This window comes from Pongo abelii, chromosome 1, assembly GCF_028885655.2.
Source record: "Pongo abelii isolate AG06213 chromosome 1, NHGRI_mPonAbe1-v2.0_pri, whole genome shotgun sequence".
NCBI lineage: Eukaryota > Metazoa > Chordata > Mammalia > Primates > Hominidae > Pongo > Pongo abelii.
In genome coordinates, this window is record NC_071985.2 from 14,207,672 (window position 1) to 14,226,644 (window position 18,973).

The 18,973-nt window shown below is 48.6% G+C and overlaps 1 protein-coding gene across 2 annotated transcripts; it reads left to right on the forward strand.

Moving 5' to 3' along the window:
• The first annotated feature begins 2,380 nt into the window (after positions 1-2,380).
• Positions 2,381-12,154, forward strand: LOC134760761 (uncharacterized). 2 transcript variants are annotated; one of them, XR_010138711.1, is made up of 3 exons: positions 2,381-3,072; positions 3,425-3,662; positions 6,066-12,154. XR_010138711.1 is itself a non-coding variant. In XM_063720523.1 (2 exons), exons 1-2 carry the CDS (start codon positions 2,571-2,573, stop codon positions 3,484-3,486), a joined length of 564 nt encoding a protein of 187 aa, XP_063576593.1. In that variant the 5' UTR covers positions 2,381-2,570; the 3' UTR covers positions 3,487-3,715. The 2 variants fall into 2 exon arrangements, 1 of the variants encoding a protein (XP_063576593.1); XM_063720523.1 differs by lacking the exon at positions 6,066-12,154 and having other exon boundaries at positions 3,425-3,715.
• The last annotated feature ends 6,819 nt before the right edge of the window (positions 12,155-18,973 follow it).

Below are 18,973 nucleotides of genomic sequence, written 5' to 3' on the forward strand. Positions count from 1 at the left end.
TTACAGATATGCGCCACTATGCCCGGCTAATTTTTGTATTTTTAGTAGAGACAGGGTTTTGCCATGTTGCCCAGGCTGGTCTTGAACTCCTGGCCTCAAGTGATCCTCCTGCCTGGGCCTCCCAAATTGCTGGGATTACAGGCATGAGCCACTGTGCCTAGCTCCCTAGGTATTTAAATGAGGAGCATATTCAACCTGTACTAAAAACATTGTGTTATGTCTTTCCATGTCCCAGAAATGGATTCAGGGACATCATTTCTATTCCTCATAGAAATGAGCCATCTTTAGGTGTCTGGGTGTAGTGACTCATGCCTGTGATCCCAGCACTTTGGAAGGTTGAGGCAGGAGGATCCCTTGAGCCCAGCAATTTGAGACCAGCCTGGGCAGCACAGCAAGACCTCATCTCTACAAAAGATAAAATTATATCACTTCTCAGCCTTTTAGCTAAGATCAAGTACAAAAAATAAAATTATTAGCCAGGTGTGGTGGTATGCACCTGTAGTCCCAGCTACTCGGGAGGCTGAGGTGGGAGGATCACCTGAGCCCAGGAGGTTGAGGCTTCAGTGAACCGTGATTGTGCCACTGCACTCCAGCCTGGGTGACAGAGCAAGACCCTGTCTCAAGAAACAAACAAACAAACAAACTCCTTGGGTAATGACCCAGTGGTCACCCATTGTGACCAGTTTTTCCATGGGACTGAACCACTGTCATTTGTCTGGTGCTTTATAACAGCTTACAAAATGCTTCCGCAGCCACTTTCTCATTTGCTTTTCCCCAGTGCTCATAGCGTTATTGGCAATGTATAGATGCAGAAGCTGAGAGAGGTTAAGTCATTTGCCCAAAGTCACGGAGCAAGGGGAGACGTGGACCTAAGCCCCAGTCCTTGGCCTCTGCTCTCACACTTTCCCAAGTCCCTGCTGCGGGGCCCTTGGTGGCAGCGGGCCAAGGCAGTTCCGGGCACCTGGGCTGATTGTGTGACTGTGAGTTTGGTAAGCCAAGCCTGGCAGGTGTTTGCAATTCCCTGAGCTGGCTCCTGGGAATGCATTCTGTGCCATGCAGGGCCGTGTTGCAACGTGACTAATGGATGAGAAGGTCGAAGAGGAAAGCCATTACTTCACCAATGTGAATCAAGGTCATTCGTCACCTCGGGAAGCACACGGAGCTGCGACGTTCAGGAGGGAGGCACACTGCTCTCAAGCCAAACCACGATGTGGCCTGGCACCAGTCCCATGCAGCAGGGAGAAGGGGAGTTTCTGGAAGCGAGGAGGAGCTGGGCAGCCAGGCCCAGGGCCCTGGCCGTGCATGCATCAGCCCCTCCTGAGAAAAAGAGCTCAAGTACTGTGTGGGGTCTTGCCCACGAGTGGGGCAATGGTGCAGTTTCCAGGAGGTGTTGGCAGGAGCTGACTGGCCACCGACACTGACTGGGGTCTCTGGGGGACGGGGACTGGAGGATCAGCGGCCTCTGACCATCTAGCGTCATCTGAGGAAATCAGGCCAATCGTGAGCCACCAGAGTGTCCTCACCGAGATGGCCTCTCTCCCTAGTATAACAAGCCACATTTGCTGCCTTTCTGGGAGAGTTAGAAGCAAGCCACGTGGCTGACTTCTTTTCAAAGTTCTCTGCCACAAAGGAGGAAGCCCCATGGGTGGAGGCCAGGCCTGAGGCCATCCTGCTCTGGGCCAGAGTGTGCCTGTGTCTGATGAGCGAGGACGTGCCTCGTCTGAGCTTTCCATTTCACACCGGTGGCTTGAACCCCCCATCACGGCTTCCTTTTGGGCTCCCCTCCTCAGGGGACCGAGCCTGAAATGTGCCTGCCCTTCATCCCTAAGGCCTGCGTCCCTTCCTCAGAGAGGACTAAGTTAGCCCCTCCCCAGTCTTGATGTTCTCCGAGGCCCTTCCTATTCACAGAACCTATCTGGCCTATTTATTTGCTTGCTTGCTTCTGATGTCTTCTCTTACTGAAAGGTAAGTTATGTGGGAGATGAAATCATGCCAGCTTTGGTTCACCATTACATCCTCCACACTTTTCTTTTCTGATTTATTTATTTATTTTAGAGTCAGAGTCTTGCTCTGTCACTCAGGCTGGAGTGCAGTGGCACAATCACAGCTCACTGCAGCCTCAAACTTCTGGACTTAAGTGATCCTCCTGCTTCAGCCTTCTGAGTAACTAAGACTACAGGTGTGCATCACCACGCTTGGCTAATTTAAAAAAATTGTTTTAATACAAAAATTAGCTGGGCATGGTAGTGTGAACCTGCAGTGCCAGCCACTGTGGAGGCTGAGATGGGAGGATCACTTGAGCCCAGGAGAATGAGTCTGCGATGAGCTGAGATCGTACCGCTGCATTCCAGCCTGGCAACAGAGTAAGACCCTGTCTCAATTGTTTTTTTGTAGACATGGGGTCTCACTATATTGCCCAGGTTGGTCTTGAACTCCCGGGCTCAAGGGATCCCTCTGCTTCAGCCTCTAGTGTCACTGGGATTACAGGTGTAAGCCACTGGACCTGGTTCCCCTGAAAAGTTTTTGTGGAGCCTGGCACCAGGGGAACCCAATATCTATCCTTTGAATGAATGAATAAATGCAAAGAAGTGCATGAAGAGGAGGTGGGGGTCAGAAGGGGCATGTTTTATATAAGTAGATACCATGCAAGGGCCCTCCTGGGTGCCATCACCAGTGTGGGGCAGCCTGCGAGCCCCTTGAGGGAGGTCTCCCTGACACCCTGCCGACTCCTTCTGGGACCGAACAGGAGTCACATCCAAGGGCTGGGTCATTATCTGATAAATGAGTGGGTTGTGCGGATGAGTAAACAGGGACTGACCCAGAGGTCAGGTGTAACTCAGCCTCAGAAACTGCATGTGTCAATAGGACTCGAAGGGCCAAGGAATGTGTTTTTCGTTGATGTCAACTTGCTGCAAAGGACCACACCTGCTTCTCGACCCAGGAACGTGGGAAAGAGAAAGGCATGGCTTGTTTTGGTGGAGATGGAGATGCTGGTAACAGTGGAGGAATGCCCTTCTTCTGATTCACAGTGGGGAGGTGCTCTGGGCCCCTGCCACTGCCCGAGGACTTCGGGTAAGTCAGCCTGTGGCCCCCAGCCCTTCCCCGCCAGACGCCCTGGCAGACGGCTTGTTCTGACAAGTACGTGCTTTCTGGATGGAACAGCCTCCCTTTTGTCCAAACCCTTCCTTTGAATTTAAAATGCAAAAAGAACCTTTCGAAGAGGAAAAGAATGGGATCAGGAGGAGGAGGCTGTATCTCATTTGGACACTCAAGCCCTCAGCTCCTGCCCAAGAGTTTCTGTAATTTGCTCCCACACCATTTCATGCCTTTTGGCTCCCAGCCAGGTGCGGTGGCATCCATGGCTTCATCCTTCTGGGAAGTCAGGGTCACGTTCCCTTGAGTCTTCTCCCTTTCCTCTCCCCAGCTTTTGGTTGTCCTGCTGAGAGAATGCAGCATTTGAGCAGTAGCTTCTGGAGCCCAGAGTGAAGCCCCACCCAGGCACCCTGACAGGACCACGGGAATGCTCCCGGCACAGCAAGCAGGACTCTGGAGAAGCGCAGCCTCCACGCTCCTTGTAGATGTTCAGTACAAACTCCACAGTTTGTGTGACTCACTGAGGGGCTTGGTTTGGCTCTTGCTGATGAGTCTGTCATCGGTGCCAGGTGACACGCTTTTCCCCTCCTCCCGTCTAGTCCTCTCTCTTGCCCCGGGGCTTCTGGTGGGGAAGTTTAACCTCCTCTTCATAAGCAGTGGGAGGGCTACTGTGCTGCCCTCTGGCCCAAGCTCTGGTATTCCCTTTGTGGTGGTGGATGCTCTCATTCCTTTGCAATGTGACCTGCAGTGTGAACCCAGGGGATCCATGAGACAGGGAACTCATGTCTGTTTTCTCCATTTGGTGTAGCATGCCAGTGGGTGTTTGCCTGACAGGGCCTATCGTGTGGGCCCTACACCTATTCACACACCTGCCATTTGCCTTCAGAATCCTGTTCCCAGTGGGTGGGTAATGGGTTTAAAAGCCCATAGCTGAGTTCTATCCACATTGGATCCGACCCATATTCCAATGCTCTTGTAAGTCTCCAGTTGGTCAAATGAGCAGTTTGATCCCTTGATCCTTCAAAATACTGGATATATTTATTTCTTCTTGCCTTTTGATCTTTCAAGCTTGAAATTTCTCGGCACATAAAAGTCTTCAAAATGCCCTCAAACTTCTGTCTCCAAAGGCAATTTTTTTTCACTTTTTCATTTTTTTGTAGAGATAGTCTCACTATGTTGCCCAGGCTGGTCTTGAACTCCTGGCCTCAAGTGATCCTCCCCCTTTGGCTTCCCAAAGTGCTGGGATTACAGGTGTGAGCCTCTGTGCCCAGCCACCAAAGGCATTTTTGCTTGGCTCTGTACAGTGGAGCTGCTTCTCTATTTGGAGGTTGAAGTTTGTGTCAAGTTCTTGAGTTTGTAAGAATAGGACATGAAAGCAGGGAGCCTTTTAATCAGGTGAGCAGCTATCTATGTTATGTTTTCACAGATTTTGATTCTTCTTTTTTTTTTTTTTTGTGATGGAGTATTGCTCATCCGCCCAGGCTGGAGTGCAGTGGTGTGATCTTGGCTCACTGCAACCTCCGTCCGCCATGTTCAAGTGATTCTCCTGCCTCAGTCTCCCAAGTAGCTAGCTGGGACTACATGCGCGTGCCACCATGCCTGGCTAATTTTTGTATTTTTGTATATATTAGTAGTAGAAACGGGATAGGCCGGGCGCTATGGCTCAAGCCTGTAATCCCAGCACTTTGGGAGGCCGAGGTGGGTGGATCACGAGGTCAGGAGATTGAGACCATCCTGGCCAACATGGTGAAACCCCGGCTCTACTAAAAATACAAAAATTAGCTGTGTGGTGGCGTATGCCTGTAATCCTAGCTACTCAGGAGGCTGAGGCAGGAGAATCACTTGAACCGGGGAGTCAGAGGTTGCAGTGAGCCGGGATTGCGCCACTGCACTCCAGCCTGGCAACAGAGAGAGACTCCGTCTAAAAAAAAAAAAAAAAAGACAAAAAACGGGGTTTCACTATGTTGGCCAGGATATTCTCTATCTCTTGACCTCATGATCCTCTCGTCTCAGCCTCCTAAAGTGCTAGGATTATAGGCATGAGCCACCGCACCTGGTTGATTTTGATTATTCTAAGTAGGGATAGTTGAAGTCTTCATAGTGTTTGACATTTCGTGTATTTATCAGCTGAAACTTATTGTTTTCATGGTTTTGAGAAATCTCAGTGAAATAATTCAGTGTTGCCAGATCCAGGGAATCTTTTCTCCCCAAGGCATTTGCTGTATAATCAATAAATGTATGTATCGTATGGAGAGGTATGATTAGAGTACACTTAGAATTAGTTTATTTCTTTAAAGATGCTTTTACCTTAGCTGGGCGTGGTGGTACGCACCTGTAGTCCCAGCTACTTGGGAGGCTGAGGTAGGAGAATTACTTGAGCCTGGGAATTTGAGGCTGCAGTGAGCTATGATCGCACCACTGCATTCCAGCCTGGGCCACAGACCCTGTCTCAAAGAAAAATAATAATAATAAAAAAAAGACTTTTTCTTTTTCTTTTTTTTGAGATGGAGTCTAGCTCTGTCACCCAGGCTGGAGTGCGGTGGTGTGATCTGGGCTCACTGCAACCTCTGCCTCCCAAGTTCAAGCGATTCTTCTGCCTCAGCTTCCTAAGTAGCCGGGATTACAGGCATGCACTACCACCCCCTGCTAATTTTTTTGTATTTTTAGTAGATAACCGGGTTTCACCATGTTAGCCAGTCTGGCCTCAAACTCCTGACCTCAAGTGATCCACCCGCATCGACCTCTCAAAGTGCTTGGATTACAGGTGTGAGCTACCATGCCAGACCAGGAAAAAAAAAAAAAAAAGACGACTTTACCTGGTCATTTAAAAAACAACCTAATGACCTAGGCAATTTTCATTAAGCTTATTTTCATAAGGGAGAGCAAAACACAGTTCTCAACTTCTTGTCCCCCTTAGTCCCTACTTCCCTCATTACCTCCTCTCTTACTTGTCTTTCTCTTCTTCTCTCCAGGAGCTGAGAACAGCCCCTCTTCCTATTTGAGGCTGGCCTGTCCATGTGCACCCTTGGCCTCACATCAATGGAGGATCACCCATCCCTTCCTCGTGCTAGAAACCCAATGGCTGTATTCCATGAGCCTGCAGGACTCTTGCTCTCCTCCTTATTTAACTGCACCAGCTTAGGAGTAGCCTACATGCTCCATCTTCATTTCCTTACCCCATCTACTCCATAGTCTACCATTCTCTTGCTGAGGTTGCTTACCTGGCTTCTGTCCTCTACACTCTTTTCCACACTCACTTGTCCAGGTGCACATTGATGCCTACGCCTGACTATCCTACAGATAACTCGAATTCAAGATGGCGGGGAATAAACTCACCCTCTTATTCTATATGTCTGCCTGTCCTTCAGTATTTCTCATGTGGGATAAGGGTGCTATGATTCGCCCACTTGTCCAAGACAGAACACCTCGATTTCATTCTTTTTTTAAATTTTTAATTTTTTTTTGAGACAGAGTTTCGCTCTTGTCACCCAGGCTGGAGTACAATAGTGCGATCTCAGCTCACCGCAACCTGTGCCTCCCTGGTTCAAGCGATTCTCCTGCCTCAGCCTCCTGAGTAGCTGGGATTACAGGCACCCACCACAATGCCTGGCTAATTTTTTGTTTTTTTGTTTGTTTGTTTTTGTTTTCGAGACAGAGTTTTGCTTTTGTTGCCTAGGCTGGAGTGCAATGGCACGATCTCGGCTCACCACAACCTCTGCCTCCCGGGCTCAAGCGATTCTCCTGCCTCAGCCTCCTGAGTAGCTGGGGTTGCAGGCATGCGCCACCATGCCTGGCTAATTTTGTATTTTTAGTAAAGATGGGATTTCTCCATGTTGGTCAGGCTGGTCTCGAACTCCCAGTCTCAGGTGGTCCTCCCGCCTTGGCCTCTGAAAGTGCTGGGATTACAGGCATGAGCCACTGTGCCCAGCCAATTTTTTGTGTTTTTAATAGAGAGGGGGTTTCACCACGTTGGCCAGGCTGGTCTCAAACTCCTGACCCCAGGTGATCCACCCGCCTTGGCCTCCCAAAATGCTGGGACTGCAGGTGTGAGCCACCGCACCTGGCCTGGATGTCATTCTTGACTCCACTTTGCTGCCATATTCTATCACTGAGTTCCACCCGCATGGTTCCCTTGGCCAGGGATAACACCGTTTCTCACCCTCCTGATAGCTCCCATTCTTCCTGCAAAATCCTCACCTGACGTCACTATGGCTGCAAAGCTTCCCCAACTTCCTCCCTAAGAGATACGCAGTGGCACTTTTTTTTTTTTTTTTTTTTTTTTTGAGACGGAGTCTTGCTCTGTCACCCAGGCTGGAGTGCAGTGGTGTGATCTCGGCTCACTGCAACCTCCGCCTCCTGGGCTCAAGTGATTCTCCTGCCACAGCCTCCCGAGTAGCTGGGACTATAGGTGCGCGGCACCACACCCGGCTAATTTTTGTATTTTTAGTAGAGACGGGGTTTCACTATGTTGACCAAAATGGTCTCCATCTCCTGACCTCTAAGAGGCGGGCCCGATTCCCCCACCTCGACCTCCCAAAGTGCTGGGATTACAGGCATGAGCCACTGCGCCCGGCCCAGTTTTACTTTTTTGACATATGTATGTCTTCTCTTATTTTCCACATTACTCTATTGCCATTATTTGTTTTTCTGCTGCTCTCACTTGCCGGATATAAACATCCTGAGAGCAAGAACTGTTTTGGCACAATTCAGTTTCTAGCACAGTGCATAGCACATAGTAGACCCTCAATAAATGTGTGGAAGTGAGCCCTCCAATATTCCAGGTAAGTACAAAGGGGCCTGGTTATTAGGGCCTCTTCATGGCTAGTGATGGTCAAAGAGAAAAATCGGGCAGGAATCCAAGAAGCACGGTAGCCCTCTTTTCCCCTTTTCTAGGCATCTGGCTGCGCCTGCATTTCCTTTTGTGGCCAAAACATCAGAGCTTGAGGTTCAGCCTTGTCATTTCCTGACGCTCTGAAACTCTGACCCTCTGAGTTTCATTTTGCCAAAGGACAAGATCCTAGAGGATAATGCAGTCTCGAGCATCCTGTGCCCCCAGACTCCAGGGCCCTTCTCATGCTCACCCTCTGTCAGCGGTGAGTGTGGCATGTGCAAGTGTGTGCAGTGTGCCCTGGGTGTGCGCATGCTGTTTGCAAAGGCAGACCAAGGTGTCCAGAACGCCGTTTCAGTTGGCCGTGGCTAGATGCATCCGCAGTGGTGTTTCTTTATTGGGGCGATGGCTGAGAAAGGAAATTGCATTGTTTTGGGGTTGTCTCAGGAAGGACATTGGATACATCCACAAAGTTTAGCCTTCCAAGTGGCCTCCACTTTCAGCCAGTACATTGGTTGGCAACTCCTGGGTAGGAGTCTGGGTTACTGGGGAAGGGAAGGGGAGGGTCTGTAGGAGGATCGAGGTCCAAGAGAGCTGTAGAGCCAGCAGGCCGCCCTTCTGTGCCGCTCCAGGTGAGAACTGCCATCATCACACACTGGGAAGTTCGGTCATGGCTGTTAGCCGGGGCACAAGCCAACAGATGTATCAGCAACCTGAGATGGCAGGGCACCTGGGTGTGCAGCCAGGAAGGGGTGTGCATGTGGAGGAAGGGACTCGGGCCCAGCTCAGCTGCGGGCCTCCACAGTACCTGTTGGGGGTGGGGCTGGTCTTGAGTAACCCCTGAATGGACTTTACCCTGAAGCCGGTTTGTGTAACTCCTGTAATTAGCTAACTAGGTTAGTCATTGCTTACGCCCTCCTGAGTCCTCAACCTTTTTTTTTTTTTTCAGGGCGATCTCTATAAACAGGTCATACAATATGCCACACGTTTTGTGCCAAATTCCTCTGCAGATATTTGACTCCATTTTGCGTATTCAGGTGGCTCCAAGGCAGGCCACTTTCTCTTGCTGAGTGTCCTGACCTAGGGGTGATTTCACCGGTGGCTGCAGCCTTTCCCGCCGGACCTGGCTTTACTTAAGGGATAGACTGTGTTATTTTTTATTTTTTGAGACAGAGTTTCGCTCTGTCACCCAGGCTGGAGTGCAGGGGCACGATCTCGGCTCACTGCAACCTCTGCCTCCCGGGTTCAAGCGATTCTCCTGCCTCAGCCTCCTGAGAAACTGGGACTACAGGCACCCGCCACCATGCCCGGCTAATTTTTGTATTTTCAGTAGAGATGGGGTTTCACCATACTGGCCAGGCTGGTCTTGAACTCCTGACTTTGTGATCCGCCCACCTCGGCCTCCCAAAGTGCTGGGATTATAGGCGTGAGCCACCGTGCCCGGCCTAGACTGTGTTATTTTGTCCACCCATGTATACCTTTATTCACTCCCTCCTGCCCCGAATGTTATTGAGCATCGACTAAGACAGGCACTCTGCAAACTGTATCAATCTAACTGAGGCTCCATCCCCACCATGGAGAGCTTGTAAACTAAGCACTATTAAAGGAGTTCCTGTATGAACCAAATCCTGGAGTCCTCCGCACAGTTATTGATACAGAGTTGCTCAGCATCTTTCATAGAGAAAATAAAATCACGTCCAATCTGTCATCAATAATATGAAATACTTATTTTGCTTATATTCAATATCATCAGAGGATCATTCAGAACAGGTGCTACCTAGATTTAAGACTCTTGGTGCTGTCATTATAATCAAAAGCACCTAACGACAGCCCACACATGCTAATGCAAACATAATAATATTGGTGCTTTTGGTTAAAACATGGCTCAGTGAAAGATTTCTGCAGGCCAGATGTAGTATGCAAGTGAAACTTTCTTTTTAAACCCTTTGAGTAGCCAGTGAAACAAGAATACTGTAATAAAGGTTATGTGCAGAGTGGAAACTTATCCCAGGGGTGTCTCTCACAATACACCTCACCTGGGTAAACATACATTTGCATATCAATACATGGATTACAGACTTTTCCTTTTCTGAGAACAAGAAGGTACCCTGTTACACACACAGGGGACCAACAGCCAGGAGCTTTCAGGTCCCATGCAATCTGAGAACAGAGGCCTCAGGTCTTCAGAGCCCCAGAGGCCAGTCCTCTATAGCAATCTCTCTCTTCTTTCTCTTAGTGCACGGGGATTCTGTTTTGTAACTCGCCGAGCCTTCAGAGGTGGCCTACTCCCATCTGGGAGGCTGTCCTGGCTTCTGCAGGAGCCAGCCAGATTTTGAAATTGCATCTGGAGCCAGTCACTGTAGAAAGGCTGGTTCTTGGACGAGGAGAAAGGTGGCTTTGATAGTTATTGTTGAGCTCACCAAGTAGGAATGGGACCTTTCAAATAGGGCAAATTAAATCCCAGGCCTTGAGCTTGGGGCCCGGGATTTGCTGCTGCCGCATTGCAAAGAGCAGGTGGGCAGGCTCTGGGAGTATCAGATGCACAAAGTACAGGTGAACAGGTAACCAGATCGGGATCTCTGCAGGTGCCCTGAGGCTGGGAAACAGCACTGGTGGGGTGGAGAGGCAGCCTGCAACGCGGTGTCCCTCGCGCCTGAAGCAGCCAACAGGTTAACCCAGGCCTGTTCCTGCAGGACTGACATGCACTGGTTCCAGCTGATGAAAGCAGATGCAAATCAGTGTAATTTCCTCTGCAGCAATAATTAACCCACGGGAACCTTGCTGGAGCAGGTAGTTTCAGGAGAATGGCACTGAAGATGTTGGAGAGAGATTAGCATTTTTCAGCTCTCATTGCAGTGATTTGCGTTGCATTTTAGTGTGTGTTCAGTTCCAACTCATTATCATTAAAAAAACCCCTCATAAATTAAATTGCTAGGCAGGGGGAATTGACTTTGTTTAGGTAGATAGAGAGCCTGGGATGCTAGTGGGCGTTGCTGGAGAACTGGCCGTGAAAGTGTGTCCTCAGTTTCCTGATTTGTCATGGGAGGACCTTGGCATCTCCAACCTCTAGAACCAGTCCAGCTGACAACCTACTATTCTGTTTCCTTCCTTCTTTCCTTCTTTCCTACTTTCCTTCCTTCCTTCCTTCCTTCCTTTTTATTTGAGACAGAGTCTTGCTCTGTTTCCCAGGCTGGAGTGCAGTGGCGCGATCTCAGCTCACAGCAACCTCTGCCTCCGGGATTCAAGCAATTCTCCTGCCTCAGCCTCCTGAGTAGCTGGGATTACAGGTGCATGCTACCATGCCCGGCTAATTTTTGTATTTTTTTTAGTAGAGACGGGGTTTCACCATGTTGGCCAGGCTGGTCTCAAACTCCTGACCTTGTGATCCGCCCACCTAGGTCTCCCAAAGTGCTAGGATTACAGTCATGAGCCACTGCCCCAGGCCTGTTTGCTTTTATGAATTGGAGGACTACCCGGGCCCAGGGAAGCCGCTATTCATCTGCCTAAGCTGTAGCTGTTGGATGATGCAGGATCCTCATCTCAAGTTGCTTTGAGGACGGGACCACTTTCTTGGGCCCCTCTGCACTTGGGCAGTCCTTCCATGATGACAGCTGCTCTGTCATGGTGGGATTACTTCGGAGGGTGGATGTGGCCCAGGGAAGTGTGTACTCTCAGTGGGCAGGCCCTCTGTTTTGATCATTTTGTACCCCAGCTTCTAACACAAGGTGCTCATGACTCGACCTTATGTAAAGAGGGAGGGACGAACACAAGGAAGAAAGTTCCCCAGAAATCCTTCCTTACACCTGAATCAATTCCTTCCTATATGTCCTCAGCTTGAGTCATTTTCTGTAGCTCCCTCTTATTTCCATCAGATACTTGGATACATTTTAAATTGGTTCTTGACACCCCACCCCCAAATATCAGTGAGAGAAATCACATCCATGATCTACATTGCATTGACCAGGCCATCCAGACAGAGAGCAGGGATGGCTTGTCTTTTAGGGCAGTGGTCCCATGTGCCAGCCTAGAGGCCTCAGTTTACCTGCATGCACCACGGTCCCTTGAGAATCTGTGCCCTTCCCCTCCTGGTAGGGGATGCTTGGAAAGGGTCAATCTGAGGCCCTTGCTTTCATGAAGGGCCCTGAGGCCCACAGCCAGGCTTCTAGAAATCTAGAATTGACCCTGGTTTCCAGAATGACCAGTTTTTGCATTTCCTTTATCTGCACAAGGAGGCGGATTTCTTGGGGGTCTTCTGGGTGTGAGCATAGTGAGTGTGAATGCATCAAGGTGCCTAAAAATACAAGGACAGATGCCAAATATAAGCATTTTTACCTTGAAGTTGCCTTGAATTGAGTTTCACAGGAAAAGTGTATTAAAATAATTCTTAAAAACTTGGAGCTCTTAAATGTTTTTATTTCTGGGGGGTGGGGGATGGGGATAACTGTCTCCACTGCCTTCCTTCCTTCCTTTTTTTCTCTCTCTCTTTCTCCTTCCTTCCTTCCTTTCCTCCTTCCTTTCTTCCTTCCTTCCTCCCTCCTTTCCTTCTCCTTCCTTCCTCTTTCTCTCTTTCCTCTTTTTCTTTTTCTTTCTTCTTTCTTTCTTTCTTTCTTTCTTTCTTTCTTTCTTTCTTTCTTTCTTTCTTTCTTTCTTTCTTTCTTTTTCTTTCTTTCTCTTTCTTTCTTTCCTCTCTCCCCTTCCTTCCTTCCTTCTCTCTCTCTTTTTTTTATAAAGTATTTTAAAAATCAGCCTGGCCAACATGGTGAAATCCTGTCTCTACTAAAAATACAAAAATTAGCCGGGCATGGTGGCGGGTGCTTGTAATCCCAGCTACTCAGGAGGCTGAGGTAGGAGAATCGCTTGAACCCGGGAGGCGGAGGTTGTAGTGAGCTGAGATTGCGCCACTGCATTCCAGCCTGGGAGACAGAGCGAGACTCCATCCCAAAAAAAAAAAAAAAAAGGTTAAATGCAGTTTCATCAGGAGACTTCTTAGAGCCAGATTGTGAGCACAAATGGAGGTGCTGGTTCCAACATGGAAGGGCAATTCCTGGTTATGAGGGTATCATCCAGACAACCCACAATAAACCTTAATTTTTTTCGTACTATTAACAAAAGGAAAAGATAAAATGAAAAAAAAAATCCATGAGAAAGAATGTGGAGTGATCTGAGCATGTGCTTGAGAAGAAGCAGCACATGCTCTGAAAATCAGGACTGCATTTCTGGCTCTGTCTTGTAAGGGTATGTGGCTTTGGGCAAATTACTTGACTTTGTCAAGCCTCAGTTTCCTTATGAGGAGTAAAACCAGGATTATAATAGCATATCCCTCCTAGGCTTGCTGTGAGGAATAACTCAGAATTACATAAAGTGTGTCATAGAATGTCCTGTATCTAGGAAGCACCAAGGTATGGGCGGGAGATGAGATGCCCAGACCTGAATGATCACAGGACCTCAAGCTGAAGAGGACCTCAGAGGCCACGTAAGCCAGCTTGATGGATAGACCTCAGGGGCCAGGAAGGCTCAGGGTCTGCCAGGGGGCCCAGAGAAAGCTGGCGGAGGTGCTGAAACCAAGCACCGTGGCTCCACGATCTCCCCAGGTGGCACGAAGCAAGCCTTGTGTCTTCTCTTCATTACAGTCTGCCTCTTTCTGCAGAAAGATCACCTGTGTTTGAAATGCATTGTGCTAAATAGGCATCACAGAAATTCCGATGCTTTGGTGACTCCTCAGATTCAAGACCAGCTCTGTAGCATACGACCCCCTCCAACAATGTAAGAAGACAAAACTGGCAGCTGTGAGACACGGTTTCCATGCCATGATGTGCGAATACAGGACCAATGTCATTTACACAACCCACTTCTTTTTTTTTTTTTTTAGACGGTGTCTCACTCTGTCACCAGGCTGGAGTGTAGTGGCGCGATCTTGGCTCACTGCATCCTCCACCTCAGGCTACACAACCCGCTTCTGACCTTCAGACCTTGCTGGACTGCTTGCCTTCCTTCTCACTTCCACTGTCACCACCAGCAGCTAGCTTTCTTTTGGGAGCCATTTTTACACAGAAAAGCAAGTGTGTACCCCTTTATGCATATTACTGTGTTGCAAAAAGGACCAGAGTATAGCGAGGCTTTGGGGAGGGGAGGAGTCTGGGTGGTTAGTTAGGTTCACCCTCTAGTTGTGTGGCTTCCGTCTCCTGCCTGATTCCAGTGGGGCCACAGCTGAATGACAGACTCTCATACTTGTAGGTGACTGTCAGCAGAGCTTAGGTTATGCTGCAGTAATAAGCAAGCCCCAAATCTCAGTGGCTTAAAAAAGCAAAGGGTTTTTTACTGGTGATGCGCATCTAGCACAGGTCAGCAGGGGGCGCTGGTCATGGCAGGGACCCAGGTGGTTGGAGGCTCCATCTTGACTCATCCTTCCATGATTGCAGGGGTGGGACTAAAGGGAAGGTGCTGAATCACACCCTGGCTCTTAACACATCCACCTGTGAGTGACACCTATCACTTCTGCCAGCATCTCATTGGCCAAGAATTGTCTCATGGCCACACCTTACTTTGAAGGGAACAGGGAAGTAAGTACATGCCTACCACATGCCCAACAAAAGAACAGAAGGGAAGAAGAAGTGGAATATTTGTTCGTTTATTTATTTATTTTTTGAGACAGGGTCTCATTTTGCTGCCCAGGGGCTAGAGTGCAGTGGCTTGATCATAACTGACTGCAGCCTCGAACTCCTGGGCTCAAGTGATCCTCCCATCTCAGCCTTTTGTGTCTACAGGTGCACACCACCACGCTTGACTAATTTTTATACAATTTTTTTAATAGAGATGGGGTCTTGCTGTGTTGCCCAGCCTGGTCTCAAACTTTTTTTTTTAATAGTCAGTCAGGTGTGGTTATTTTAGGAGACAATGTTGAATCAGCTTAACAATAATCTACAACACTTGGACCAACTAGGTCTCGAATTTCTGGCCTAAAGGAAGCCTCCTGCCTTGGACTCCCAAAGGGTTGGAATTATAGGCCTGAGTCACCACATCTGGCCATATTTATTCTTAAAAAACCCCCAACTCTTTATGAAATTTTAATTGATGCATAATAAAATATGCATATTTAAAGTCTACAGTTTGATAAGCTTGACACACGCATATGTCCGTGAAACCACCACAACCACAATCACAATAATGAACATTCCATCACTGCTGGAAGTTTCCTTGGGACCCTTTGCCATCTCCACACCTGTGACATCAATCCCCAGACAAACATTGATCTGCTTTCTGCTGCTGTATAGATTAGTTTGCATTTTCTAGAATTTGATATAAATGGAATCACACAGCATGTTCTCTTTTGGCCTGGCTTCTTTCACTCAGCATAATTATTTTGAGATTCATCCATGTAGAAGATGAATATTTGTGATATCTACCACAGCAGACTTTTGGATTAATGGACTTTATTCTTTCCAACAAGATAACTGATGTGGGTTGAATTCTGTCCCCTTCCACTCCCAATTCATATGTTGAAGTCTTAATCCCCTGTACCTAAAAATGTGACCCTGTTTGGAGATGGGATCTTTATTTTTATTTTATTTTATTTATATATGTATATTTTTGAGACAGAGTCTCGCTCTGTCTCCCAGGCTGGAGTGCAGTGGTGTGATCTCAGCTCACTGCAACCTCTGTCTCCTGGGTTCAAGTGATTCTCCCACCTCAGCCTCCTGAGTAGCTGGGATTACAGGCCCACGCCACCATGCCTGGCTAATTTTTGTATTTTTAGTAGAGATGGGGTTTTGCCATGTTGGCCAGGCTAGTCTCGAACTCCTGACCTCAAGTGATCTGCCCTCCTCGACCTCTTAAAGTGCTGGCATTACAGACATGAGCCACCACGCCTGGCCTGGAGATGGGGTCTTTAAAGAGGTAACAAAGTTACAATGAGGTCGTGAGGGTAGGTCCTAATCCAACGTGATGGGTGTCCTTATAGGAAGGGGACATTTGGCCACAGACAGCTGTGAAGGGAGAACTTCATGTGAACTTCATGTGAACGTGTAGACCTGCACGCCGAGGAGGGGCCTGGAACAGATCCGTCCTTCACAGCCTCGGAAGGAACCGACCTGCTGGCACCTTGATCTCAAATTCCCGCCTCCAGAACTGGGCGACAAGGCATTTCTGTTGTTGAAGCCACCCAGGCTGCAGCACTTTGTTATGGCAGCCCCAGTGAAAGAATGCAGTCACTTTTATTTCCAAGGGAAGCAGAGTTAAATGAGCTCCCTCAAGAGATCTTCCTGCGATATTTGGGACGTGTCTGTGTGCGCGTGGACAGGGCCGTCTGCAGGCGGATCAGCGTGCGGCGCTGGCAGGCACCTCCTGTGTCACCCTTCAGGCATCCAGGGAAGGAAGCAGATAAAATGAAGCTCTTCATGCCCCAGGTTCCATTTCTTCTTTGGAATGCTTGAAGGCTTCCCAGCTGTTCAGTGTTCAGGCCTGGCTTTCGAGAGGCTTCAGGCCGGAGGGGGGAAGGTGGCTGAAGCTGGTCCTGGGTCTCTCCGAGCCCCTCAAAGAACTCTCTGGGTGCATTAGAAACCGTCCTTGTGCTGCTGGCAGCAGTTGCCATGCTGCTGAAGAATGGCGGCAAAGCCCAAATGGAAAAGGAGGCTTCTATACTCGTGGCTTCCAACCCCAAAGAACAGAAAGCCAGGGCCCTCATTCTCCTCTGAACTGTTACCTGGACGGTTCACCAGGAGCACAGCCCCTGTGTTCCTCGCTTGCTCCCCATTAAGGCCCTGAAGACCACATGATGTTGCCTGCCACTGTGGGAGTGACACGCTCCCCTGGTCCCAGCCTGGACGGGTCCTGACAGGTGCAGTGAGAGAACAAAGCGTCATTCTGAGGGTAAGGAATTTCACTCAGCAGCAAACGTGTTGCGTGTCTGCTTCGTCTCAGACACCGTACGATATGCCATTACATTTACTCCATTTCAGCCTTGTGACAATCCTGTGAGATAGGAATTCCCATGTCCACCTAAGAGATGAGGAAACCGAGGCTCGGAGGGACAGGGAACATACAACTGGTGAGGGGCCAAGATGGTTCTAGAACATCCATCTTCTGGCATCAAAGAGAGTACATAGGAATCATCTAGTATGTTACCGGGAGGTCCAGACACTCGAATGTGAATTTGCTTCTCTCTCTAGAAAGCTACCAGATTTAGCAAATAAAAGGGCAAGACGTTTAGTTAAATTGGAATAGAATTTCATGTAAACAATGAATACTTTTTTTTTTTTTTGAGACAGAGTCTCACTCTGTTGTCCAGGCTAGAGCTCAATGGTGGGATCACAGTGCACTGCAGACTCCATCTCTTGGGCTCAAGTTATCCTCCCACCTCAGTCTCCCAAGTAGCTAGAACTACAGGTGTGCACCACCATGCCTGACTAATTATTTTATTTTATTTCTGTAGAGACGGGGTCTCACTATGTTGCCCAGGCTGGTCTCAAACCCCTGGCTTAAGCAATTCTCCTACATTGGCCTCCCAAAGTGCTGGGATTATGGGTGTGAGCCACCATGCCTGGCCAACAAATATATATTTGTTGGGTGTAAGTATGTTCCATGCGATATTTGGGATGTATTTATACAGAAAGGGTATTCATTGTTTATCTGAAGTTCACATTTAACTGGGTGTCCTGTGTTCACCTGGCAGTGCTGCTTCCAGGTGAAGCTTGTAGTTGGTTTAGTGCTGAAGGAGCCTTCATTTGCTGAGGCTGGGACTATATTCAGCTTTACTCACGAACTCTGTGGGCTCTCCAAAACTCTTTCTGAAATCAGCCTCACTATCCACAGTTGAGGTTACCAGGACTGTCAACCTGAGGAGAATCAGCTCTTCCATACCGAGCCCTGAAGATCACATGGCAGAGTGAGCTGGAGCGAGGTACCAGCAGACCTCTTAGGCAGGGCATGCATCCCCCAGTGTCGCATGTCCCCACTGTTCCCTGTGGTTATATCCATTCCACTTAACTTACTTTTACTCCTTGTCCAGCTCTTTGTGGCATTGTTCTTTCTTTTTTTCTTTTTTGAGACACTCTCGCTCTGTCACTCAGGTTGGACTGCAGTGGCACAATCTCGGCTCACTGCAACCCCCGCCTCCTGGATTCAAGCGATTCTCCTGCCTCAGTCTCCTGAGTAGATGGGATTACAGGCGCCTGCGACCACACCCGGATAATTTTTGTATTTTTAGTAGAGACGGGGTTTCACCATGTTGGTCAGGCTGGTCTCAAACTCCTGACCTCAGGTGATCCACCCACCTCAGTCTCCCAAAGTGTTGGGATTACAGGCGTGAGCCACCGCACCCAGCTGGCATTGAGTTTTCAACTCTTCGTCTACACCGTATGTCAGAGCGTTTCCTTCTTCTTGCAATGAGAGCAAAAATACTGAGGCTTCAATTACTTACCCTCCTCTATTTCTGTTTTATTCCCTCTCCCTGTCGCCATTTCCATGCACTGATGCCCACGCACAGGTTGTAGGAACCAACTAGTATGTTGCTGGGAGGTCCAGACACTCAAATGTGAACTTGCTTCTCTCCCTAGAGAGTTACCAGATTTAGCAAATAAACAGGCAAGATGCTCAGCTAAATTTGAATTGAATTTCATATAAACAATGAATACTTTTTTATTTCTTGAGACAGCGTCTTTCTCCATTGTCCAGCTAGAGTGCAGTGGCGAGATGATGGCTCACTACAGCCTCCATCTCTTGAGCTCAAGCTAAGAGCCCTCCCCCTGAGGCCAGTCCTCGTACATGGCACATGACCGCCTTCAAGACATCTCCAAGAAGCCCTCGCTGAGAAGCCCCCTGGTGCACACACAAAATCACGTTGCCATTTAGTTGAATTTCTTCATTGTACAGGTTAAGAAATGGAAAATGTGACTCTCAAGGATTATACACAACTAAAAGTGTGTGAAACTGCGATGAGTACCCGGGCAACAGGGAAGCAGGAATTTCTCACCAACCCACGTGCCAGGATCCAGCCTCAACGCTTGTGAGGATCCAGCCTCAACACTCTGCACATCTCCAGTGTGGAACAGCACCATG